The following is a 26,388-nucleotide window of genomic DNA, read 5'->3' on the forward strand; positions in this document are numbered from 1 at the left end:
GGAACAAAAGGCCCCTGATGGGACTTAGGCACCTGCTGCTACTGAGGTTTGAAAGAAGTTGGCTAACAAACTTGAGCTGAGTTTAAAAAAAAATGTTTTAACCATAACCCCAGCCAAGAATTAGGAATTTCTAGCAGAAAACATCTTTTTTTTTTTTCTTTGGCGCAGCAAAAATTAAATAATTCCAACCCTTTTTATTGCTTTCTTTTTCTTTTGGCACTTTTTGTAAGACGGAGCATACAAGGAAGAGCTGTATCACAAGATTGGTATCCAGGGTGATGCATGATGAAAAATAGTCAATACACAGTTGAATAAATAGCTTCAGCCCTTAAGATGGAAAGGGAAGGCAAAGAATAGTAGTGTTTCTTCTATCACCAAACCAGTGTTTATATTGGTTACGTTGTTTTGCATAATTGAAAAGCCGTGAGACAGTTCACTAGAGAAAAGGGCATTTTCAAAAGAGATTAATGCTGTGCTCAGGGTCTGGAAGGAATTTATAGTAGTGGAGTTGCTCATACACTTTTTCAATTTTCATCCTTTCTTGCTTATTCTGGGAAGAGAGGATTCATTTGAATATTTTCCATAAAGAATTTATTCCAGTGTTTTTTTCCAAACAGACTGGATGCTAGTTGAAACAGAAACATGTGTGGACTATTTAATGCCTGCAGAGTAAAATCAACAACGAGCACGTGAAAATGGTGCTGGTTAGGGACAGTTTTCTTGCAACATTGTTCTTTACATGGATGTCCTTGTGGTTTAGGGTTTTACCCATGCTATTGGAGCAGGGCACTGAACAGATGTTTTAGGGATTTTTTTTTTGGGTAGTGGTGGTGTGGAGTATTATTTGAGACATTCATCAAAACTAAATGTCAGCGCAAATCTCTTTCATTTGATGCTGGTGTGGTCTCTCCTCCTGCCATATTATTTGCAAAACACTTGCATATGTGGTGGTGGTGGGAATAAATGTTGCGGGTGGGTGGTTTGGCTCTACAGGATCTGAGTGCCCTGGGGGAAGGAGTAAGGGTTCATATGTCTGTGTAGTAGTAGCATCACTAACCTGCTGCGTAGTCTTTGCCATGTGAGAACTACTCAGTCATTTAGGCTGAACCAATGAGAGAGTAAGACGCCCAGATGCATCCCTCACATGTGAATGGAAAAGTTAATTAAAAAATTGCCTCAAAATGCAAACCAAAAAACCCAAACCCTAACCAAACAAAAACACCAGTTCTGTATCCAGAAATGCCCCCTCATTCCACATGCCCTGAGAGCTGGAGAAATGCTGTCCCAGCCCTACGTAAGATGGATGTATATAAGTCACCCCTCTGCCCAGAGCTGGGGACCAGGGGTGCATCTCCCACCTCCCCCGGGGCAGAAAGGTCTTAAATCTGCCCTTGGAAATGTCTGGTTACTCCATCCAACCTCAACAGCTTCTAGATGAGATGAGGGAGAGGATGGGGCACTGGCCCTGAAAGAGGGTAGTATTAATGCTGACTTACCTTTCCATCTGCAGTGGGAGCGCCTCTGGTTCCTCATCCTCACCTCGTCCTTCTTCCTGACCCTGGTCTGGTTTTACTTCTGGTGGGAAGTTCACAACGACTACAATGAAATCAACTGGTGAGTTGAGTAGAGTTTCCCTCTTGCGGAGGGGCAAATCCTTAACAAATTTGGCTGCCACCATACGCCTCTAAGAGCTGTTTGACGCTGCGTTGGATGTCCTTCAGATGGACTTGTTAATGACGGTAAAGGGAAAGCGAGGTGGGACTGAAGGAGACCTTCTGCCTGTTTGCGCTGATAGATGTAACGTGGCCTCACGTCTCCATTGCGTGGCTGGAACAGAGCTTGGGGGAGGTGTGCTACCTGGTGAACAGCATTCGAAAACAAAAATGGTGCTGAAATCATGTGGAAGCTTTTTGGTGGTTGTTTTGTTTGTTTGTTTCTATGGTTGGCTGTTTTTGGAAGCGGCTAAGGAATTTGGCTGCAACTTTCCACAAAATAGAAGTGACGGAAATTCAGCCTGAAGAAGACACGGGTGTGGAAAATTTTGCAAAGTTGGAAGGAGCTGAAAACAAGCTTTCCAGTGGGATGTGCTGGGGAGTTTAGGGTGTTGCCAGCTCCCCCCAGTGCTGGAAATTATTCTTCTTTTTACTGTCTCAGCAGCATCTTAAAACATTTTGATAGTCCCTTGGGCTCTCTTGTAACCAAACTGCTTTGACATCATCTTCTTGTCAAAGATAATATGTAAACTGTATTTTAAAACACAGTGGGTAGTTGGTCCCTTAAATAAATCACTTGCCTTAGATGCTGAATTTGTGTAAGGGAGACTGTTTACTAACTGAATGACGTGAGCTGTCTCCTCCCAGGAGTGTGGTTTTTCTCTTTGCTCAGACCCATGCTCTGAGAACTGTAACTGTCACCACTGCTCTTGATTTATTTATAATGATAGCATGAAAAAAATGCCTTTTTTTTTTTTTTTAAATGATATTTTGGAACTCCTCATTCTTTCAGTTTATACCTTCAGTAAGGGATGTGAGTGCTCCTAGTCCGCTCCAGTGCAAAGCCAAATCTGTCAGCTCAGAGTTGAGAAAGGGCTAAAAAAAAATCACGCAGATATGAAGCAAAGCCCTGGGAATGCTGTGAATGGGCATTGCAGCCACAGCGCTGCAGAGTTTTGGGTTCCCAAATATTCGTGCAGGAACAGGAGGAGATGTACAGGTCTGCTCTGGGCGCAAGAGCTGTTTGGGCTTTAAAATGCTCACACACATCACCTGCAGACCAAAGCCCCTTCCCCTGCCATGCAACCCGGCGCTCAGGGTGCTAGAAGCACTTTTGGATTGACAGCACTGGAAAAGCAAGCCCTTGTGCACAACAGTCATGGAAGAGGCTCTCTGGGTGAAAAATAACAGAGCTACATCTGTATAAGCGGTGCTATTCAGTGCTGAAAATTGGTCAGTGCTTTGTATGTGCTATAACCCCAATTAGATCCCTGCTCCATGCACTGGCACCAGAGGTTGAGAAGAGCAGGGTTTCTGAAAAACAGCCTGGAATGCTGCGGAAAGGCTGGGAGGGAGGATGATAACATGGGGTGAGGTTTTAATTACAGACATGCTGGTTCCAGGCAGAGAGGAAACAATTTCCACTGGGTCTGTTCAGGCTGAGCCTGGCCCTCTTCCCTCCCAGTGCAGATGTGTGGGCTCCATTAAAACAGAACGTTTTTCAGCAGGACGGGATGTAAAGGAGGTGAAAACATCATTTTAGTCCCAAGAGGGCTGTGAGCCTGTTGCTGATGAGATACAGTGGGGTTCTGGCTCTTAGGAACCCTATCTTTGCTGTTCTTCAGTGGCTATTGCTTCTGGGCCATATTTGTGGACGAGGTTTCTTTGATACTTGTTCCTGTTGCCTTCCTTTCTGCTCCACTGATTTATTTGAGAGTCATGACCTCTCTCAGACTAGAGGAAGGGCTCTTTTGGGGCAAATGCCATCTCTGCAAAGGACCTAGCACACCAAGCTACTGGTAGGGGCTTCCTGGAGGAACTGGGACAGAGAATTGCTGTCACATTGGTGTGATGAGCTGCTGAGCTTGTTCCTGCCCTCCAAAACTCATCCTTGTGAGCTTTCCTTCCTCACATCACGTGCAGGCACCTGAACTGAACTTTTGTGACTTGTCCCACCACAGCAGGTGAAGAAAGACTGGAGGCATCTGTCTGACCAGCCCCTCAAAGGAGGACTATTGCCAGCAGTAGACCAGGATGAATGAAGAGTTCCCCCCTCTCTGGGACTTGTTCCAGCACTGCACCGCCCTCTGAGGGGAAGATTTTCCAGCCCAAACCTCTAAGGGCCATTTCCCCTTGTGACAATGTCTGTCACTCTTGAAGACTTGGATTTCATCATCTTCATAATTGCCTGTCAGACAGCGTAGGCAGCAATTAGATCATCTCGTAGTCTGTTCTCCATGAGACTAAACAAGCCCAGCTTCCTCAAACTTTCCCAGTAAGCTGTGTTCCCCAGGTGCCTCACCATCTTGGTTGGGTAGTTCTGCGTTGGATCCCCTACGCATCCTCCTTGAACTGGGAGGCCCAAACCAGGGCACTGCGGTGCTGGTGCCACCTCGCCAGTGGTGAGCAGAAGTGAGAGCAACTTCCCTCGGTCTGCTGGCCACGCTTCTCTTAATGCCACCCAGTAGTTTAACTTATTCACAGTGGAGGTACCCTGTTGGCTCATTCAACCTCATGTCCTTCATAACCCCAGGTCCTTCTTGGCAAGGTTATTAGCATGTTAATGTGAAGCCTCATTCTTCTAGTTGGAGCTACAACGCGCTGCAATCACTCTCTTCTGCGTTCTTTTGGCTGAAATGGTACTTGGAGCCTGAATTCATTATGATGTTCTTCGTTTCTTAACGCAGATGTGCAGAGCTTTGCTAAATGCTGCTGAGCAGCTGCCAGAGGTGACTTAAGAGGTAGCAGAAACCTACAGATGAGTGTAGCAAACCCTGCCTGTGCTTCAGGCAGCATGTTCAGGCTCCAGCAGTGGATGCCCATATCTATGTTAAACCAAACTAACATAGTTAAATCGTGGCAGTGGTAGGGTTTACCTACCTAAATGTGGCAATTTGGCCTTTAAACTTGTAAAGACTTAAGGGACTGTTCTGGGATTGAAATGGGCTTTAGAAAGACAAGGCAAAATTATAGCCCAGCACGTATTGCTGCAGGCTTTTAACCTTTTTCTGCGAGGCTGAATATGCAACGAGGTCCTTGTCAGCGAAATGGCTTTGTGCCTCTTAAATTTAAGTAAATATTTTTTTTAATTTATTGCTTTGGGCATTTCTTTGTGGTGTCTACACTTAATTGCATTATACTATAGATCTCCAGTGTGCAGGCTATGTACTGCAACAGAAAGCTTAACGTTGGTTAGTGAAGGATGCGGGAGATACTTTAATTTGCGAACCTGGCCGTGTTCCCTCTGGAGCAGGACTATAAATGCAAGTCTGTGTAGCAAATTTTTTCTTCCTTAGTTCTGGAGAAGGCTCTCTGGTTCATAACTACCATGGAAACAGCATTTTAAAACAGTCATTTGCACATCAAGTGAAGACCTGACACTATCAGAGGGCCACTTGAAGGGACATCAGAGCAAAAGCTTAAATGTATTGAAGCTGAGCTAAGGAAGCTTTTGGTGGTGGCATGAGCAAAGACTTCAGAGGGGCCCTCTTTCCTTCCTTTCTTTCCTCTTCTTTTACTAACAGCATGTCTGAATCCCTCCAGGTCCCTTTTGTTATGGCTTTTTGAATCCCTAAGCAGAACTTGGACAAGGGTCATGTTTGAGTCCAAGGATTTGCTCTCCAGATCCTACGTGGGAGCTTTACTCCTGGACAGAATAGGTGGGGCAGTTGCCAGAGCAGAGTTTGTGGCTGATGAATGATGCTGGATTTGAGTGCTGGGGAGGAGGTTGAGTCTTTGACCTCATCCTTGCTGTGCCAGAGGATTTGCATGGAGATAAAGTTAACCCCAATCCAAGTCAACCTAGTGATGTTTTTTCTAAAAATCCAGCGGAAAAAGTTTTAATCCAGGTCAGGCTTGAAGTTTCAGAAATTGCAAGAAGGATTCTGGGATTTGGCTAATTCTCTCCTGGTGTGGTTGGGCCTGGGTGTCCTTCTGCATTTCTGGCCAGGGAAGGTAGCGGACTGTGTCTATCTTTAGAACAGAGCAGAATAGTTATGTTTGGAAAAGACCTTCTTATGTCTTGTTGTGGTTTTGCTGTAATGTGCTTTAATGACTCTTGAATCCAGCTCCAGGACAGTTTTACTGGGAAGCGTATCGCTATTTAAATGCAAATTTGACATTTGAGACCCACTGCTAGGCACAAGGGACAGTGTCTCTTACCGTGCTGCTGCTGTGAATAATGGTCTGCTTCATCTGCTGCTCCTGTTCATAAAGCTTTCACTGTCCGTTGGCTTTATGAAAGCGATGAGGAGAGGCAGGATGCTGAGCTGAATCTGCTCTCTGAAATACAGGGTTGGAAAGCCTGATAACTGAGAGTGGGGAGGATACCTGGATAGAGGAGAGGAGGGAAGAAAAATCAGCTTCAGCAGGAGAATGAAGCCTACCTATTTGCCTGTTGGTTGGAGAGGTGGTGGGGGAAGAGCACTGCAATCCCAAAAGCGAAGGTGGGGAGCGAATGTGGGTTTCTCTGTTCCTAGAGCAGCGCTGTGACTACTAGGCTATAGGAAAAATATTTGGCTTCCATGCTTTTGTGCTGCTAAGCCTTGACGAGGTGGCAGCTGTTCTGCACATGTGCAGGGAAACTGGGGAATTCACTGGTGAGTGATGGTCTAGAGGAACCAAAGCAGCTGGTTTGGAGGTACGTGCTTTGGAGGTATACCTGTAGAGTGTCATCTATACCTCAGTACTGCTCTAACCCTGCTTCAGTCCCTGCTGTGATTCTCCAGCGCATCAGGACATTGCTGCTGCCTCTTGCCAAGGTTGGATCACAGAGCTGTTGAACGGCCCGTCTCTTAGTTAGAGCTTTTAGGTAAACAGAAGGACCAGGAGAAGGAAACCCACTGAGCCAAAAAACCCCACAGGTATCCTTCAGGCTGGGCAGACCAACCCTTCAGTCAGTTGAAGGTGAGAAAGTCAAAAGGGTGCAGTTCCTCTAGCCAGCCCTGTTTTGGGAAGTCCTGAGCCCAACTCCTGACAGTGTCCACTGTTGCAGGATTGGATCTTCTCTACAGCCCATCGGAATAAGAGACACTGTCTCCGATAAGTACAGGAGACCTAATTTCTTCTGCCACCTTGTCCCTCCATGAAGAGTTTGCGTCTTGAGTATATAGCACAGCTGTGCACAGCAACATTAGTTTTCCTCCACTGTCCTTGATACTATCTCTATATTGTGTTTATTAGTCTATGAGCATGTGGGACAGCATTGGATCTATTGTTTAGGCAAACACCGCCACACGTGGCGATACTTTTCCTCTTGTTCGTAGGGAATATTTTTCAGGAAACACAAGTCCTGGTCCTGTATGATTATTTTTTTTTCCAACATAACATTGTTGCTGTGTTTGACATAATTGTCTGATCCCTCTTTGCAGAGTTAATTTCCCATGAGGGATCAAAGCACAAACACTGGGGTTTGTTTCAGAGTGACTTGTGCTTTTTGCTGCCTATCTCTCGTCTGTACAGCAGCAATGGAAAGACCCATTTTCTAAAGTTTTGTCTAATTCTAGTGAAGTTGCTATGGTGTTAAATCTCTTCTTAATCTCTACTTCACACTTATCTTTCAGGTTTTTATATAATCGAATGGGATATTGGAGTGACTGGTCCATTCCAATACTTGTAACAACTGCTGCTGGCTTTACGTACATTACAGTGTTATTGGTGAGTAGGATAAAATGCCATTTCCTAGAGGTTTGTGTTTGTTTTAAAAAGGGCACGAACTTCTCAGTCCACCTACGACTTGAGCAGTTTTCCTTTCAGAAGTGATTTCTCTTTCCCCCTCTCTCTCTCTTAGCCTTAAGTTGCCTAAAATAAATGGAAAGTGAAAAATGCATAGCCTGTGACCTCAGACGATCAAGAGCAAAACCAGAGACCCTGATACTGGTGGTGCAGTTGGCCTGAGGAGAAACACAACACAGCTCTTGTTCCCCTTAGTATGGCCCAGTTCCCATTTCGGTGTATCTGCCAGTCACAAATGCAAATTGTTTCCCCCCATCCCCGGGTGCTGGGACCTCCAAGGCAGTGTCCATTCCGGTAGCGTGCCGGTACCTGGCCCCACGCAGGCACTGCTTCCTGCAGTCCTGGGAGCTGTGGACCCATGGACCAACCTCTCAAGTCCCTGCCTCTTGGAGGTCAAAGTCTTTCCTTCCACATTCTTGGCTTTGGAACGGCTCTGTTTGTACAACTGAGCTAGTGGTGTCTGCTGGACCATCCTCACACCAGCCCTGCTGTCTGCCCTGGCCTGTTTGGTTATCTTTTTGGATGGTGATGTGTTCCTGCATGTTCAAACACTTAAAGGTTGTGATGTGCCTGTGTCTGACTCTTGATTTCTTCCTCCCAGATACTAGCACTATGTCACATAGCTGTGGGACAGCAAATGAACCTGCACTGGCTTCACAAGGTAAATGGCTTTTCTCAGCTTGGAAGTGAGCAGGATCTCAGTGAAACGGGAGTCTAAGGAGCAGGTGCTGTGTGTGGCACTCACTGCCACAGTCTTTTTGGGAAGAGCATAAATCGTAGATGTCTGATGCATGTGGCCTCATCTCAGGACTGAGCAGATTGTATAGTAGGAGCAGTCAAAGCCCAGGGACAAAGACCTTGGTGAAACGCTTCGGGGGTCCCTGCTGACAGAGGGCCAACTTTTGGAGACTGAGAAACACCGTGTCATTAGAGTGGCTTGACTTTGGTCTCGGCTCAGCGTGGTATTCCGTTATGAGCCCCTCTGGTGCTCCTTTCTGTGCTGAACCCAGCCCCGAGGAAGGGCTGAGCAGAAGTGAAGCTGTTCCAGTCAGGTCCTCCAAGCACATCCTGAAGAGCCTTGGGAGAAGATGAAGGTGTTAAAACTGGGGGTGTGCAATGTGCAGGTTGTGGTTTGCTGGAACCCAAGGAGGTCCTGATTTGTATGTAAAGCAGTTTTTCAAACTACTATGAAATGTAAGAGAAGATGCAGATCTGGTGCTTGGAGCGCAGAAGGGGAGAGGAAGGGTATGTAGCAAGCTGTGGGGAGAGACAGTGCCAAAGAAAATGGCTTGGCAGGATTCAGCTGTAACTGGCAATCTGCTAATAGGTAATTAAGGGACCAGTCCTGAATCTACTGATACACAGCTCCTCCTGAAATTGGTTGTTCTGCATGTGATAAGGTGTTGCAGGATCCGAGCCTGAGTAGATGTACCACCCCCCCAGGACAGGGAGAGCACAGACCTCCCCCCCGTCTCTTTTTCTTTTTTCTTCCTAGAAAAGATAGAAATTATGTTTCCTTGGGAGGAGGGGATGCAATGCAAAGAGGAGGCGGGGACCGTCTGACTGCTGCTGGGAAATAAATTGTCGATTCTTGAGTCTAACATATGTTTCTTCATCGGGGCAAATGGAATTTTTCAGACACGCTCCAGGTGGCTGATGGGTTTGGATGAGTAAGTCCAGAAGAGGAATGTGTTGGTGGAGATCAGTTAGTTCTTGCCTACAGAAACCCACCCTTCCTGCCCTTCTTCCAAAAAAGTCCACTGATCATCACAACTCAGATGTGTTGCTCTGTCTCTTCCCCACACCTCCCTCAGTTTTCTAAGGAGGTTGAGATAAGAGACTGGAATAAGTTAATATTCTTTGCTGCAACTGTGCTGAATTACCTTCAAATATAGATTAAAGCATGTGGGAAAGGCTGGTATGTGCAAACTGCATGATTCCTTCCAATTTCCTCCTGTAATCCTACAAAAAGAACTGAGGATTGTAAGCCAAGTTGGAGATGCATGAGAGAGGGTAAGAAGCAATAAGTTGGAGGTGATGGGAGGAGGAAATGATGGAATGGAGATACACTTGTGTCCTGACACCTCTGTGCTGCACAGGGCAGCGACATCAAGGGGAATTAGGGCTGTACTGAAGAAATCTAGTTGACAAAGTCTTCTGTTGCTGCTGAATTTGGAGTTCAGCTTTGCGGGATATAAAATGGATGAAAAGTAGATTCAGTCTGGGTTGTGTACTGATGTTACACTCTGGCAAGTGGCCCAGGGGTCTGACCACACGATGGGGGAGCAGAACGACTACGGCGTGCAAAGCCCCATGGCAAAGTGCAATTGTCCACATGCATTGCTTTGTGCTGTATTACTGCAGAGTCCTTAATGAGGAAATCTCTGGAAATAGTGTGGCTTGCCACTATAGGTTGCTGGGGAGTGTCTTTTAAATAGGCAAGCAAACCCTATCCTACCTTGGATGTGCAGAAATGGGTTGGTTAGGGTTAGAAGGTGGGTTGAATGCATCCTCTTGGCTCGGGGATTCTATTCAACCTGGGGCGGCTGGATCTCTTGGTCCCTTCTGCTGCCCTGTGTACTTTGTTCACACTCTGCAAAAGTTGGAGGTTCAGGGTGAGCCACTGCTCTCCTATGGACACCTCTTGTGCTGTTGGCAGGTCTGGGCATCTAGGAGAGGAACAGTGGGTGGGAACTGGGGCTAAGCTAGAAAGAGAAATCCTGTCCTTATGTCCAAAAGTGTTTTTTGTAAATGTTGGGAATGTGGGGGTTTTATTTGCTTGTCTAAGGTATTAAGTAAAGATGAAATTGGTCTAGTGATGTCCTGTGCATCTTAGATGATCAGTTCATTGCTATGTATCAGTTGGCCTTTTCTGCCCAAGTCTCCCACACAGATTTCAGATCTAGACAGCACATGAGATCAAGGCGTAGAGCAGCAGCATCCTTTAAATCCGGCAGGTGTGTGGAACAGCAGAGACTGAGATACCAGATGAAAAGGTGGAGAACGGTGAACTATTTTTTGATAGCCCAGATTTTAAGTCTTTACAGCTGGAGTTATTTCTATGAGAGTTTTTGATGTTTTGAACTTTTTACCTTCAAAACAGAAGTGACGTTTTCTTTTTGACTGCTCTCCTCAGACTTCTGAGTGCTTCCACATGGAGGGAGAGGGAGGCTGGGGGAAGGTGGCTGATGGACTGGGTCTTGGTCTGCCATCTCAGTTCAGCCACTGTCTCATCCAGAGCCTCTTCTCAAGCTGCAATATCTGCTATAACTGCTCTGTTAATGTGAATTGGATGCTGACTGGACAGTTGTTGCCATTTCAGACCCAGTTGAAGTCACATTCATGCACAAAGTTGTGCTTGACCCATCTCAAGATGACTCCTTGGTGATGGGGATGCACAGCCTTGCTTGCACACATGTCTAGCCTTTATGGAAGTGCAGTGTTCACTCTGTTGGATGTGTTCAATGTTTATGACTGAACAGAAGCGTTGGACAGTCAAGTTAAGCAAAGTCCGCCAACCTCCCACAGCACTGGTGTGCCTCACAGGCTGTTGCAGCAGGGCCAGGGGAGTCTGCGATCACCTCCTGAAGTCGCCTGGCAGAACCCCATTTCTATTTAAGCTGGTTTGATCAAGTTTGTTGGCAAAGCAAATCACCTGATCTTTCCATTCCATTGGTCGCTGTGTGAAGAAAGAGATCATCCCTGAGATGTGCCCTCCTGGGCCTGTTTAGACCAGTGTTGTATCTCCAGTGGTGGAAAAGGGGAGGTTATGCTGGGACAGCACACAAGCCCAACCTCTTTCCTTGTGGGTCCTAAGGCTAGTTGGTTTTGGCCTTTTATTATGTATAAAGGTTTTCTCTCTCCGTTTCCCAATCTGTAAAACTTACATGATAATGATAAGCTCCAGTATGTAAATACTCTCATATTTGTTGCAGATTGGCCTGATGACGACCTTGATAACTACTGTGGTGACCATGTCATCGATAGCACAGCTTTGGGACGACGAATGGGAGATGGTATTTATTTCCCTGCAAGTAAGTTGTCTGCAAGAATGCTTCTCTGGGTGGGGAAAGGGGCCAGTGCAGCTACATGTCATGGACTTTGTGTCTTTCTGCTATATAAAATCCTGTCTTGACATTTGTCATTCCCAATATTGAAATCTTGGCAATGAGAAAATTTGCAGCAAAACTCCTGTGGAGTCCTTAAGGCCACTATATCACTTTGTCTCCATCTCCTGGGCTCTTTCCCTTAAACTCAAACCAGGGCTTGGCTGCAGAGTTTGAGGTGGAAAATACTGAGGCTGGGTATGACTCAGCTGCTGGAGGGAGAGGGCAATTCCTCCTCTTGGTGTGGCATCATGCTCTTCCCAGCCCTATGGGAGGAGTACTCTAGGTTTGTTTTTACATTGCACATGAATTTATATATATCTAAAAAAGAATGCAACTTCTGTATTCTAGTCCTGTTTTAAGAAAGATTTGTGGTATACTGCAGGGCTATATAAGTATTAGAGGAAAATAGTTACAAACTGTTAATTTCTTGATAGACCTCTTCCTCAAAAAGGGGTCCAAAAAATATTTTGCCCATGAAAGGCCTGAGAGGTTTTACTGGTGAGCACTGCTGTATATTTGGGAGTATGCAAATACACAGGGGAAAAAATAGCATTCACACAAGTGACTAACATTTCTCAGAAGTGCTTCCCTTTTCTTGCTTTTTAAAGATTTAGGCAGGCAATTGGAGAACAGAAGCATGACTCAGAGGATCCACCTCAAGCTTTCTCTCATGGTGACACATAGTCCAGTGTGTTCATAGAATCATAGAATAGTTTGTGTTGGAAGGGACCTTTCAAGGTCATCTAGTCCAACCCCCCTGCCATGGACAGGGACATCTTCAACCAGATCAGGTTGCTCAGAGCCCCGTCCAACCTGGCCTTGAACGTTCCCAGGGATGGGGCATCGACCACCTCTCTGGGCAACCTGGGCCAGGGTTTCACCACTCTCAGCGTAAAAAAAGTCTTCCTTATGTCTAGTCTGAATCTTTCCTCTTTTAGTTTAAAACTGTTACCCCTTGTCCTATCGCTACAGGCCCTACTAAAAAGTGTGTCCCCATCTTTCTTATAAGCCCCCTTTAAGTACTGGAAGGCTGCTATAAGGTCTCCCTGGAGCCTTCTCTTCTCCAGGCTGAACAACCCCAACTCTCTCAGCCTTTCCTCACAGCAGAGGTTCTCCAGCCCTCAGATCATTTTTGTATCCCTCCTCTGGACCTGCTCCAACAGGTCCCTGTCTCTCCTGTGCTGAGGACCCCAGAGCTGGACGCAGAACTGCAGGGGGGGTCTCACCAGAGCGGAGCAGAGGGGCAGAATCCCCTCCCTCGACCTGCTGGCCACGCTGCTGGTGATGCAGCCCAGGACACGGTTGGCTTTCTGGGCTGCGAGTGCACGTTGCCAACTCACGTCCAGTTTTCATCTATCAGTATCCCCAAGCCCTTCTCCACGAGGCTGCTCTCCATCCCTTCATCCCCCAGCCTGTATGGATACCAGGGCTTGCCCTGACCCGGGTGCAGGACCTTGCACTTGGCCTTGTTGAACCTCATGAGGTTCCTGTGGGCCCACTTCTCGAGCTTGTCCAGGTCCCTCTGGACGGCATCTTGTCCATGTGAACTGTACCACTCAACTTGGTGTTGTCTGCAAACGTGCTCAGGGTGCACTCAATCCCACTGTCTGTGTCATTGATAAAGATATTAAACAGTACTGGTCCCAGAATGGACCCCTGAGGGACACCACTCGTCACTGATCTCCATCCAGATGTTGAGCCGTTGACCAGCGTTCAATTGGATTACAAGAAATTTAAAACTTGGTGCCACCAAGAGCCTTACTTCAATTTGCATAGTGTCTAAGGAGCCCTTTTCCAAATATCTGTGTTATTGGGTGAGCCCTTCCCCAAGAAGGGGTTTAGAGCTTTCCTGCTCTGCCCTCATAGTGGACTAAGTGCCAAAGACAATGTTAGGGTTTGGAAGAAGAGATGGCCAAAACAGATGCAGGAGCCTGATGTAGGAATGGTGTGAAATCCAGCTGGAAACAGAGTGGTCTGATGCACTATGCAGCCTGCAAGGTCAATGAATTTGTGAAGTGCTGGGGCGTTTGTCATCGTTTTTTCTCTCCTGTTCTTCTGTCCTGCAGGCCACAGCCCCCTTCTTGCACATAGGAGCGCTTGCGGCAGTCACGGCCCTGTCGTGGTTGATAGCGGGGCAGTTTGCACGAACGGAGAAAGCCAGTGAGTACCACTCGTGTCCTTGCGTGGTGGTCGGGGGTTGATGGGTGGTGGTTGGGGCGTTGGGTGCTCCCATTGGGAACCACCTGGCAGGTGGTAGTTCCTTCCCGGCGCTTAGTAGCCTCCAGCTCAGCCACGTTGGGGAGGTGGATGCTCTCCTAGAATAACCTGGCTGAAACTGGAGTGGGTGTATCTGGTCTGGGGATGCATCCAGATCCCACGGCTGCCGCTTTGTGGTCAAAAGTGCGCCAGAGTTGGAGGTGAAAGGGCTGTTTTCAATGAAGCAATGAATAAAAGCATCCAGATTTCCATCAATCTGCTTTAGAAAACATAAATGCACCCTCCGTAGCTAACACGCCGTGTTCTGCTCTGGATCTTATAAGCACTTCCCCCTAGCCCCATCTCCTTGGCTTTTGTTCACCTGCATTTCTAGGTGGATCTGGCTTTTGAAAGCCTTCATGGACTTGCTGCTTGTGATGCAGTAGCACCTCGAGGGCTCAGTAGAGATCTGGTCCCCAGAAGGTTAGGTGCTTCTTTAAATGCACGTTGAGACATGGTCAAAGGTCTAAAGAAGCAGAGTGGTGAAGGACACGCTGAACCCAGCTCTTCTTGTTGATGGTCCTGTCCACTGAAATAAGTGCACTCCTCTGTGCATCTCCCCTGTCCCACCGTGTTGCCAGGGGCTCTCCCAAGCCTGAGCTGTTCCTCTAGGTTTTCTTGTGAAATAATTTGATCCTTCTGTGCCCTCAGAAGTGTTTTTCTTCAGGGCATCCATGGATGTTCTCAGACATTTGTGCCAGTTCCAGAAAAATTATTTTAATTGGTATTTAACCGGCAGCGAAATACAAGCCCTGGAAGGATTTGGCAGCGCTTGCAAAAGACTTCCAAGAAGTGGGAGTTAAGAATGAGGAAACGGTGTCTGAGGATGGAAAGATTTTGATATCCAGAGAGATTTTTCAAAGAAAGAATTGCTCTGCCTTAATTTATAAATATGCCAATAAAGCTGTACCTGATTCTTCTTAAATATGTTCTAGCATGTAATTAGGCTGCCAGTTGAGGGAGGATTTATGGTTGCGCCTAGAGCAGAGACTGCATGTGCTCCCTGTGAATTCCTCATGATTTTTCTCTTGCAGCTGAGTTCCCTGAAAATGCATTTTTTGTTTGTTTGTTTTTAATAAGCCAGGAAGCTGTTTTCCTTCTCTCTTTCTGCTCCTGGGTTGGTTTTTTTTTGGTTTGTTTGTTTAAGGAAAAACATGAATCTCTTCTGTACCATTGGATCTTAAACTTATTTCAGGGTCATTTTACTTGTGAAAGGTATCATACCTGGAGGAGTTTACAGACTTTTTGGTACAGATATGTTTGACATGGTGGTGTTAAAAATGGAAAAGAAGAACTAAAATCTCTGTGAGAACTGACAGTTGCTTGTAATGGCAAAATAAGATTTCACTCACTAATAATAATCCTTTGGAAATAACTGGTGCAGCTGCAGTCATTGGTGCAACAATCTGTTCTTGTCATTCTTGAGGCATGTGACAATCTTCAGCAACCGGCTTTTTTACTGAGAAAATTTACACTTTTTTTTTTGCTCCCCATGCTACTTTTTCCAAACCTGGAGAACAGAAGTTTCTTGAAAAGCTGCAGTGTTTTAAGAAGTAGTAGCTTGTTTTCAAAGCTTGCTTCTCAGGTCAGGTAGAAAACATTGGACTCAAAGCAGCCCTGGAAACCTTGAGTAGCAAACAGCAGTGTGAGAAACATGCTCTTCTAGGAGCCCAGACTAGGCTGGAGTGGTCACTAAGAGTAGGAGGAATGGGGAAGGAAGGCTTGCATCTAAATGTTGTCGTTGGCAGTGTCCTGTTGTAGAAAGTGGGAGATTTATCTGTCCTGCTTGCTTAGCTTGGGTGGTCACCAGGAGAGCTGCTTCCATACAAACCATCTAACCTCAAATTGAACAGTATGTATTTTGCTTGTATTTCATGCATGTATTTCATTTCAGGTTTTTTATGCGTGGTCTCAGTTCCCACATATGCATGGCTGGGTGGGGTTTTCAGCTCCATTTTAACATGGTCTGTGACCCATGCTGGGGCATCCTTTCCTTGTGGGTGCAGTCCAATGATAAAAATATTTGGAAGCCCCCGCATCTCACACGCTGCTTGCCTTTAGTCTGAACCTGAGCTGTTTAATCCCTAAACCACGGCACCAGGAAGGAAGGGACCAGATTCTTTGCACAGCCCGAGACTTTGCTGACAATCAGGCTGATTTTCAAAGCCTGGTTGGTGTGCGGTGTTCCTGGGGTGAGCAAGAATTGGGTCCGGATCATGTCCTGGGTCCGTCTGGAGGTTTTGATGCTGGTAAGGCACAACTCCATACTTTTATGGTACAGGACACAGCGTGAGCTCACTTAGCAAGATGCCATTCAGTTCCTTGAGTGCTCTGTGGGTGATTGACATCTCTTCCAGAGAGGACGAAAAATTAGCTGGCAGAGTTACTAGTGTTACTTTCTGGCTTGTGGAAACATGTTTGAATGAGGCTATTAGATGCTGGAAGCAAAAAGCAGCTTATTTATGTGTGAAACCAGATCAGTTGCGGTCAGGACCAGAGCTGGGTTGTTCTGTCCTTCCCCTAAAAAAACTTGCCTTCTCCATCTTGTGTCCGTTGCAAATATTTGTTTTAAAGGGGTTTTTTTTGAGGTTCTCCCTTGAGTTCCAAAGCCTTAATGAGTTTGCAAAATAAAAAATAAATAAAAAAAAAAGTCGTCTTTTGCTTTAATATATGTGGTTTCAAGTGACTCCAAATAGCTCAGGAGTTCAAAGGTGCCTGTTGTTCTTTACAAGGAATACATGTCTGCTGGGTACAAGGGGTGCTTCTGTTGTGCTGTCAGCACCTTTGAAAGATTCCCAGATACTTTGGACTTTGTGGGAAGTCACTGGTAGTCAGCGGCCGGCGGCTGAGGCATGGTGTGGGAGGCAGGACTGCTCCTCTGGCCCCAAGCGCTGCAGCCAGCACCCTCTTTGCTGCATTTGTCAGTCCTGTAATATTGCTGCTTGCAGAGACCCCGGGGAGTGCAGCACCATCACAACCCAAGGATTTATTTAAACATGTCCAATTTAAGCAGTAAAACATTGTAAATGAGCTCGGTTCTGGCAGGTACAAATCCTAATGCAGAAGCAGTTAAAGTGGCGTTACCCTGGCTGAAATGGGTGATGTTGGTGAACCACCAATGTAAACACAAGTGATATAAACCCAAGTGATGTTAAATGCACCGACATGGTGCTGTGACTTATTTGTAGATATGTTTAACTGGTGATCTATTTCTGCTGTCAGGCAGGGCAAAATTTGGTGCTGTCTGCCCCCAAAGGGCTGGAAACCAGCAGTGTTTTGGGCTACGTTGCTGGGACTTTAAGCAATTCACTTAACTTTTTGTTTCCCCAATACAAAATGAAGTGAAAACCTCCCTCAGGACTTGATTAGCTCAGAGATATTTTTTTAGAATAGAATATGGTTTTCCCTAAACACAGAGCTCTACTGTTGTACTAGGGACAATGGCTGTAGACCAGTCTCTCCTCTGGAGGAAGATGAAGGTGTCTTGACTTCACTCCTGTGGTGTGAGGAGGTCAGGACCAACATTTTCACTAGCTCTTTCTCTCTCTTTCCATCTCAGCTTCTCAGATGCTGATGTTCACTGCATACCTTGCAGTTGTAGTTGCACTTTACCTCGTCCCCCTCACCATCTCGTCCCCTTGCATAATGGAGAAGAAGGCTCTGGGACCAAAGCCAGCCATTATAGGTCACCGTGGAGCACCAATGGTGAGTAGTCTTACATCGTTGGTACTGCGTTGTCTGACTTTTCTGCCTGTGTAAAGGATGGTAACAGACCTGATGGTCTCCAGGCTGCTCTCCAGAGAATACATAAGGCAAATGTAGCTTTGAGGCACCCCTCCTGGCCAGAATTACCGTGGTCATAAATCAGTACATGAACCCAGAGTTAAGTCACACCCCAGATGTTCTAGACGCCTTGCAAACAAAAGGGCAATCCTTGTCTTGTTCAGGGTGGTTTGTGCCATTGCATTTTTCTGGCTGTTTTTTCTGCTGTTTTTTGCTCTCCAGGCTTGGCCCTTGTGCTGCAGCAGAAGCAGTTTGTGATATTTTTTGGATTTTTTTAGAGCTTGAGTCTCAGTCTTCATGCCCTTTGCAGGACCTCACCAGCAGTGGTTAAACTCAGCTCACAGCAAGATGCCTTGAGTATGTGGCAAGCTGGAAAAACAAACAAGCTGTGCTGACCCTACATGACTGCACGGTACTCTTGCGTTGCAGATCATCGTGAGACTGGGTGAGGTGATGAAACATTCCTGTCACCTGCCTCTGGGTAGATTTTGAAATCATAACCATATAGTCCTTTCTTCTCCAAGGTTTCTGGGTATGTCAAGGCTAAAGATGGAGTATGTTGGCATGGATAATGCTGTCCTGTGATGTTTGGACATACTGGCCTGCGTCTCTAGTTTGGGTGCTTCTGCACGTTGGTCTGTTGCATAGTTGTACCTCCATCTCGCTCTGGTGGTTGATTGACTTCAGACACGATAGTGTACTGCAGTGTAGGCACTGGCCTTGTGAATGGGTTTTTGGTTTTTTGTTGTTGTTTTTGGTTTTTGTTTTTTTTTTTTTTTTTAAGGCATGCAACTAACTTTTTTTCTGACATTCAAAGCAGAAACATATATTTGTATAGGCTGTCAGAGCCTATTTGGCAGGCTGGAGCATGCTTGAGCTCCTCTCTGAGTCCAAGACTGTGCACTAGGGGAGTTAGCTAGGTGAGATAAACACCTGTCATGACACAGAAGTATTTTTTAGTTCTCTTTATTTTTAATGATTTCTTTCCTTAAGCAATATCTTGAAATGCCAGCTTGATTTGCGTCACTTTTTTAACTATATTGCCTCTGTGGGTGGTGGAATGAAGTTCTGGGCATGATAAATGCTTTTTCCTGTCCTACTGAGCTTGTACCAGCCGTGAAGGCCAGAAGAAGCCAAGTGAGAACCTGTGCTCTGCATGCTTCCTGCATGGCAGCAAATCACAAAACCTGTGAAGAGATTTTCTTCCTGTGGGGTTTCCCAGCTTGCGTGCCCCCTATAGCCTTCTAAAGAAACTAAACAGCAGACAAATTCCTTCTATCTTCCAGATAGTTTACATAAACCTTATCTGGAGCAAGACTCCCAGCAGAGACTTGGCCCTTTGCTTTGCTTCATGGTCTTCCTTGGAGCCAGCAAACATTCCTTGCAGTATGGAATAAACCTATCTAAGAAGATGCTGCTTGCATGTTTGGGTGCAGAGGATTGCAAAGGTTGATCAAGAGCAGCGGTGGAGGACGCTCAGTGCTGTGTGTGGAACTGTGGCCCAGGTGTCGTTCAGCAGGGTGCATCCCTCCCCTTCGCCATTCCCTGATATACAGAGCTGGTTGTCTGTTAGCAGCAGATGATTTGCTCTGAAGCCCATGAGAAGCAAGATCAGAGAGTAGCAAGCCTTGTTCCAACCTCCAAGCAATAGTCTGATTGTCCCATGGTGAGCTGGCAGGAGGTTTATCCAACTGCTTTGCCTTTGCTGTACGTGTAGTGAGTGTCCTCCGACTGTGCCCTTGAATGGCAAAGCTGAGATATGGGGTAAGAAAGATGAGGACTAGAGAGAGGTGGTCAAAACTCCCTTCTGTACTTCCATCTATGCCCAGCTTTTCGCTGTATGAAATGTCACCTTGAGTTTGAAGAGCTCTACTTACAGTGCAAGTCCTCAGGTTGTACTAAGTCATATCTGCTTGGGAAACTAATGATTTTAAAGCCTTGCCAGAAGGCGTTTCTGCTTATAGGGTCTTGTTTCACAGGGCGTCTTGCTTTTGCTGTTGAGCCCAACTGCATGTAGATTTAATTTGGAGAAATGGCCAAGTGGAGCTGGGGAGGAGGAAATAGCCCAGAGAAGAGTCTGGAGACTGAGCTGTAGGACACAGACATCCTCCCTTGGGCAATGTCAAGATCAAAAGTCTGCAGAGCCTGGGAGTTTGGGACCTGAGGTGAAACTAGATCTAGTGGGACTGGAGATGATAAAAAGCGATGCAATATTTGCCTTCGGATCTCCTGAAGCAAGACAAATGTGATTTGCTGTGCAGACAAACATGCTCTCTGACGGAGCCTGATAGCTGGTTGCTTCGCCCGTCTGGCAGGACTGAGTCCGTAATATTGCATTTGCAGGTCCAACGCTTTTATACTAGAAAGGCACAAATACAACTGAGTGTTCTTCTGACAAAAGCCGGCCACGGAGATCCATGGGATGGCTGAAAATGCTTGTCGCCCTGAAATAAAGGATTTGCTGGGGACATGGCATATGGTATATGGGACCAAAGGCAGTGAAATGGAAAGTTTCCCAGGAAAGCTGTAGATGTGTGCACTTCCTGAGGGATACAGTACTGAGGGATACTGATCCATCTGTGCTTGCAGCCTGCTCCTCAAGGATCTTCCTTTGCTCTCCAGAGCCTGCTTTCCTCTGTGCATGCATGCACCCTGTCTCTCTTCTCATGTCCCTTTAGATTTTTTTAAGAGCAGCATTCATAGTGTCTGTGTGAGTGGGACTCAACTGCTGTCCTTGTTCTGTGGAGGAAAAAAGTGAGGAACAGAGGCCATATGGCTCTTATAATTTGTCTTGAAACACTGGAGGAGGGGAAAAAGTCCTTGCATTTTAAGTAGCAAGAGAAAATCAGAAACCACCCTGGCATCTGTGCCTAGCTGAAATGTTGCTTTTTGCAGTACAGGAGAGCTACTGGTTCCACACTGGCTGACCATTTGTCTGTAGTGCTAGCACTCCTCCAAGCAACATCCCTTTGGTATCATCCTGTTCCCCCACAAGCTTTAACTCACTGCTAGAAAATCTCTTTGGCATGACTCCTTCTACCTTCCCTTGCCTAAATGTCATCCAGTCATGCCTGCTTTTTGCTATGCTAAATGTCCATTCCCACCAGGGTGCAATCTGAAAACCCTTTCTCTTAGCAGGCGTTTAGTTAATCAATCGGTTTCTTTTCAAAGGCTTTTTTGAAATGAATTATTCAGCCTCCAGATCTGTTTCTGTCCTTCTGGACTCCCATCAGGAGAGCATCAGGGTTGTGGCAGCAATATGCTGGGAATTGAGGGCTCCAGCCCTCACTTGATGTCTGTTGGTTTGAAAGGGTCTTATTCTGATGGGCACAGGAATGGTCTGACACCCCAAAACATGAGATGGGGTTCTCTGTAAATTTTGCCTGTTAATGTGTTAAACTTTTCAGATGGTTTTATGAGCAGGCATCTGTTGTCTTTGGTCTTCCATCTTTTTTATTATTCTTACAGAAATCTAGTTGTGTTTTGTCTTCGATGGCAATAAACTTGACTGTCTTCTCCCTGTGACGGTAAATATGCCACTTATGCCGAGGATAAGCCAAAACAAGGGTAGAAGGTAAAATCTGGGACCAAATCTGAGACGGAAATGAGGAACTTCATCCAGTAGGACACTAACTTCTACTGCCATTTGCACATTAAAGTCTTTTCCCAAATGTCTTTCCTCACTTCAGGTTGAAGCAGGTTGTCTTTGCTTTTGGAATCTGAAGAAGATGCTGTCCATAATGTTGAATTGTACTTGCTTTTAGGTTGTTAGTCCTAAAAGTACATTTCTTATAAAAATATTTAGGCTCATCACGATGATCTTTGATGTCAAATTGTAGGTAAATCACCCAAAGGATTAATAATAGCAGTGACTTATCTGAGCAAGAGCTCTACCTGTCTCCTTGGAAACCTTCCTGAAGCCTGGAAACTCACCTCCCATTACTGGGACCAGAAAGGTACTGGTTGGTCTAAAAACAATCAGGCTGAACCCGTGGAAACCATCCAAGCATGTCAGAGGCAAGAACAGCTCTTGATTTCAGAGCTGGAGGCTACAAATAGCATTGAAATAAATGCTTTTGGCAAACCACCCGTGCAGCTGGTTTTTGGCATGTCTTAACAGCGCTGAGAAAGGCTGTGCCGAAACAGCTGTCCGAGTGCCGGGAACATGCGGCGTTCATGCCATGGAGCTCCTTCCTGCATGGCAGATGATGTCCATCTCCTTGCTGAGTGCAGGCACGGTGCCGGGAGGAGCATTTTTTTGGCCGTGCTGACTCATTGGCTTTGCACAAGTCCAGAGTGGAAAAGTACCCATTGCTGGGACAAAGTACCCTGGTGGGCAGCCAACGTTTAATTGCGCTTAGGATTTGCCTGTTGGATTACTGCATGGGAATGTTTTGCCTCGACAGGGAGTGTGTCGTGCTGTTCCTGAGAAAATTCCAGCAAATATGGCCTTGCACATGTGGAGTTTGGGTTTGTGGGGGGTTTTTTGACACCTGAAGGTGAAGCCTCCAATACATGTTGGCGTTCTCACAGAGATGCTGTTTTGTCATCTTGTGGTGCCAACTATTGATAGAAGCAGTAATGAAGACCTCTGGGTGGGATTGTGTCTTATTGGAGAGCTTTCAGCTAATGAAGAACTGGTGATTTCTTTCTATTTTTTGGGGGGTTTTGTTTTCTTGGTGGTTTTGAGGGCCTTTACTTCATCTTATCTTGGGTACCAACCAAAACTTTGCCACTACCTATTTGGGATGGCTTTGTTTTTTAAGGGCTCTGAAGTGCTTTGGTTTGTGCTGCTCATGCTGCTGAAATCAAGAAGTGTTTGGCTTGCTGTACGTCTTACGCACACCCACCTATTAAAAATATGGCCAGTTAATCTGTCTGCTGGTCCGATTGATAGCAACAATCAATTGCAGTTAGCATCTTCTGACAGTCCTGGAGAAAGGCTTATGTTCACTGAAATAAATCTACGTAAGTTTAGGTAGTCTTTCATTAAATCAAGCTTCAGCTTTTTTTGTGTGCAGTACAACAATAATGAGGTCTCATCTCCTGTATCTAGTTATTAAATTTCTAATGGCTTTTTCCTTATGAGTTTATCCTGTTGTCCAAGGCAATCCTTTATTTTTTTTCTCTTTTTGTTTTACACTTTTTCCCTTCCTTTCAGGCTAGTTGAGCTGTTTCCAGAAGTGCTGGATACAGATGCTCTCTGAAATACCTAGAATTCCTGGGGATTAAAGATACATTTTATTTTATTTCTTGTAAATAAGTATCGTTATTGCATCATGGTGACCTGGCATGATGGGACGCTAATGCTGAAATCAACATACTGGCAGAGCCCGAACTAAGTCCCATACAGGGAACTTCCAAAGGGCATCTTTTTACAGGAAGAAAAATACCATTTTTCAGGTATTGCCCTAATTGTGCCTTGTGTTTTTAGTCCAATTATTGGCTTACAAGGAGACTGATACTGGAAAGGAGAGATAAGGGAGGGGAAAAAAAAAAAAAAAATTAAAATTATGCTCATGTTTCCAAAAGGATGAGAAAATATCCTTAAAGCTTCTCGATGAAGCAAAGATCAAATCCTTTACTGCAGCTCAGCACACAATGCCAGAGGTGTGCAGTGGCTGCAGTTACACTTTGGAACAAATTTGGTTCTTCTGTGCAAGCTTCTTCATTAGCCACCCCCCCAATGTACAAATGATGCAGTGATTTTTTTTTTTGAAGGCCTGGCAAGGTGGTTAATTAGGGGGAAAATACAGTGTAGTGATGTCCAACTGCAGCAAGGCTATGCTGCTTTAACTAGCACGCTTTCATAATCTTTGTTAAGGAAGATCCAAAGCTCTTGACTCCATTTGTAAGCATTTGCGATTGATTTCTGAGCAGAAAAATGGTCAAAATGAGTTCATCCATGGGTAGTTTTCTAGAAATTACTTGCTGCGTCTCTGTAGTAAGAAGAAATGAATGGTAGCCTGATTTTTGCAGGGGATGAGCCTATCAAAGCAAGTGTGAAGAGGAGGAATAGCTTCTAGAAACCTGCGCAGGGTCTGTCTGTGGCTTTCAGTGGATGTTGGCATGGTTTATATAGGACAGAGGTTTTGGAGTGAAATCATTGCTTTGTGCCCCAGGGCTTCTTCACTTCAGCACTGGTTTCTTAAGAAATTGGTTGTGTCCAGTTGCACTGGATCACTGCAAACCCGGATTTGGGATTTAGACATAGCGTGCCTGAATGTATTGTATCAAAGGAACTGGAGAGAGACAGAGAAATATAAGCAGAAAGATTATGCATTTACTTTGTTATTGCCATTTTGCTGTAAAACCTTTTAAAAAAAAAAAAATCAGCACTAATCTTGGCAAGTAATTTCTGTACTGCTTGGATGCATCTCTGCCCTAAACATTCTGACTTCGGGGCTTCAGCTCCCTCTTTCTTCGGGGGAGATGGAGACAGGCTGGGGTGATGGAAATAACTGTTACTCAAATTCTCTCACTTCACAAAAAACTCACATTGTAAGGGATATGAACTCCTGGTAAAGAGAGATCCTGCCTCCAAAGTGGTGCCAGGGGAACCTCCAGGAATTAGGCAGCATGTGATTTTAGGGGACAGGGTTAAATATGCTTTCCTGGTTTTCTGGTTGACCTTTACTGGGTTATGTCATTGGTGTGAGTGGCTTGTTGAGTCCCCTCAAGGCTAGGATCGACCGAGAGGTTTAGAAACTGGGGAGGACAGCTTTCTGCATCGATGATGGACTCATTTGGAGATGCAATTGTTTATATCAGGGTGACTGGCTCTGGCCAGGTTAGGAGTTCACCCACCACACGCTCACAAGAAGATGACATCTTTGCCTGGAAGGCTTACAATCTACTTTTCAAAAGCTTCTGACATACAGGGAATCGGTCTGTCCAGTAAGAGCGTTGTGGTGTTATGGAGACTACCCAGCACATGCCATCGTGGGGCACGGTGTGACCGAGAGCACTTGGGCTGACGTCCGCGCTGTTTGCTGATTCAGAGCAGCCAGAGATGTTCATCCATCTGTGAATGCTCTTCAAAAGGATGCTCTTCACTTCTAGTGGTGTGACGAAGATGATGTTACGGCTCCTAAGTGCATGTTTGGATGGTTGGACCTTAAGTGACAATCTGTTTTTAGAACAGTTTTAAAATGCCGTTTCCTCTGCACAGCTGCATTTTCAACACAGATCTGGCCCGAGTTTTGTAAGTTTATTTAATTTGCATTTGGGGTCAAGTTCCTGGGAAAGGAATGGATGTGCCTCAGGTCTGAGCAGCTGCACGCAGCCCTGGTGGGGTCCAGTTCAGTTTTGCCCTTCTTGAAGAGTGAAGCTTGGTCTGCAAACTCTGTAGGGGCTAGAGATGAGGCAGGAGTGGGATATTCCACTCCTGGGGCTGGGATCATCTGTCCATGGGGTTAAGCTCAGTGGCAACTGTCTGAGTGCTGGGGATGGGACAGACATAGTGCACTGAGTTTTAAAACTCAATGAAAATCTCAGGTTTTAGCTCGCTGCAACCTGTATTATAGCACTACCCCTAAGATGCATGCAGTGCAGTTTCAGCTCTGTCTAAATTTACTTTTCCATAGTCCAGCTGATGGAAGCTCTTGTGTCTTGACTTGCCACCTCAGATTTGTTTGGCTCTGTGTTTCCTTCAAGTGCTTCCAGCAGTGGAGGCTGGGGCTCCCCTGGCATTTAGGTTAAAGCTTCCCCAGCATCTCAAACCAACTGCATCTCAGGAGGGCTGGTGTCCAAGCAAGGCTTGACCCTGGTCCTACAGAAACTGAAATACACTGAAAAGAGGCAAGAAGCGGTTTGTAATCTTGTTATCAAACAGCAGAGCCTGTGCCCTCTCTGCGTTAGGATTCTGCTGTGCCAGACGTTGGTGGATGGGTAAGACGTGAGAAACCTTGGTCATGCTGGTCCACCTCTACAGAGGTGAAATACTGTTGTAGCCATGCTTGTTTGCCTTCGTTAGCCCGGATTCATGTCATATGAGCTCTTTATTGTGTAGGTGGGTAACAGCAGTGTCATCCTACCCTTGTTGAAGGGTTTTACGTTGATTGCTTAGTGGAGGGAGTCCAACCTGCCCTTTCCAGTCTCCCTTAGCCTGAGAGATGATCTACAACTCAGTACGCTTCTTTTCTGTTCCTTGTATGTCCGCATCCCTGGCGAGACTGCTTTATAGGGGTGTCGGTTCAGTTGCTGCTTGACATGGTGTTGCATCTTGAGCTGGGACTCGCGTTGCATCTACCCAGCAAACCTGACAGGCTGGCGGTCTTGTATTGCCCTTCGGTTTCTCTAGGTCAGCTGTCTCTTTTTTGAAGACTACTCACTTTATTTCCTTGTGATTACTGCAGTCTCCGAAAGCAAATATTGAGCATTACCCTGTAGAGAGAGGATCACCTTGCAGTGTTACCCTGAGGAAACCTGAGCTACTTGGGAAGGGAAACCCGAGATGCTGAAAGCAACCCAAGGAGGTAAAGTCTGGATGGGATCTTCAGATCTTTGTGGCTGCTGCTCCCTGCTGACAGCTCTGGGCATCGTGTATATATTGCAAAAAGCTCTTTGAGCCCGACCTTGCGTGACCCAGTGCTGGGCTGTGCAAGAGGGTGTGATGTGATGGGGGTGTTGCCTCTGTCTTCGCCTAGACAAGTCAGGCTTTGACTGGGAGCTTTTTTAGGAAGATAACGTGACTCTGTGTTGCCTTTGTTAAGCAAACGGAAAAATGAACTAGTATTGATGCGTGGCTTGAGCCAGAGGAATTCAGTAGAGAGATATTGGAGCTATGTGAAGGT

The 26,388-nt window shown here is 45.9% G+C and overlaps 1 protein-coding gene across 6 annotated transcripts in view; it reads left to right on the forward strand.

The window, feature by feature from the left end:
- GDPD5 (glycerophosphodiester phosphodiesterase domain containing 5) overlaps window positions 1-26,388 on the forward strand; it is a 173,196-nt gene that overhangs the window by 121,148 nt on the left and 25,660 nt on the right. For all 6 annotated transcript variants that reach the window (XM_052812737.1, XM_052812743.1, XM_052812739.1 and 3 more), the window contains exons 3-8: window positions 1,511-1,614; window positions 7,274-7,367; window positions 8,047-8,106; window positions 11,381-11,479; window positions 13,621-13,714; window positions 17,370-17,515. In XM_052812737.1, coding sequence (XP_052668697.1) covers window positions 1,511-1,614; window positions 7,274-7,367; window positions 8,047-8,106; window positions 11,381-11,479; window positions 13,621-13,714; window positions 17,370-17,515 — 597 coding nt within the window. The remainder of the gene's footprint in view (window positions 1-1,510; window positions 1,615-7,273; window positions 7,368-8,046; window positions 8,107-11,380; window positions 11,480-13,620; window positions 13,715-17,369; window positions 17,516-26,388) is intronic.

The sequence above is a fragment of the Harpia harpyja genome, chromosome 17 (assembly GCF_026419915.1).
Source record: "Harpia harpyja isolate bHarHar1 chromosome 17, bHarHar1 primary haplotype, whole genome shotgun sequence".
Lineage (NCBI taxonomy): Eukaryota > Metazoa > Chordata > Aves > Accipitriformes > Accipitridae > Harpia > Harpia harpyja.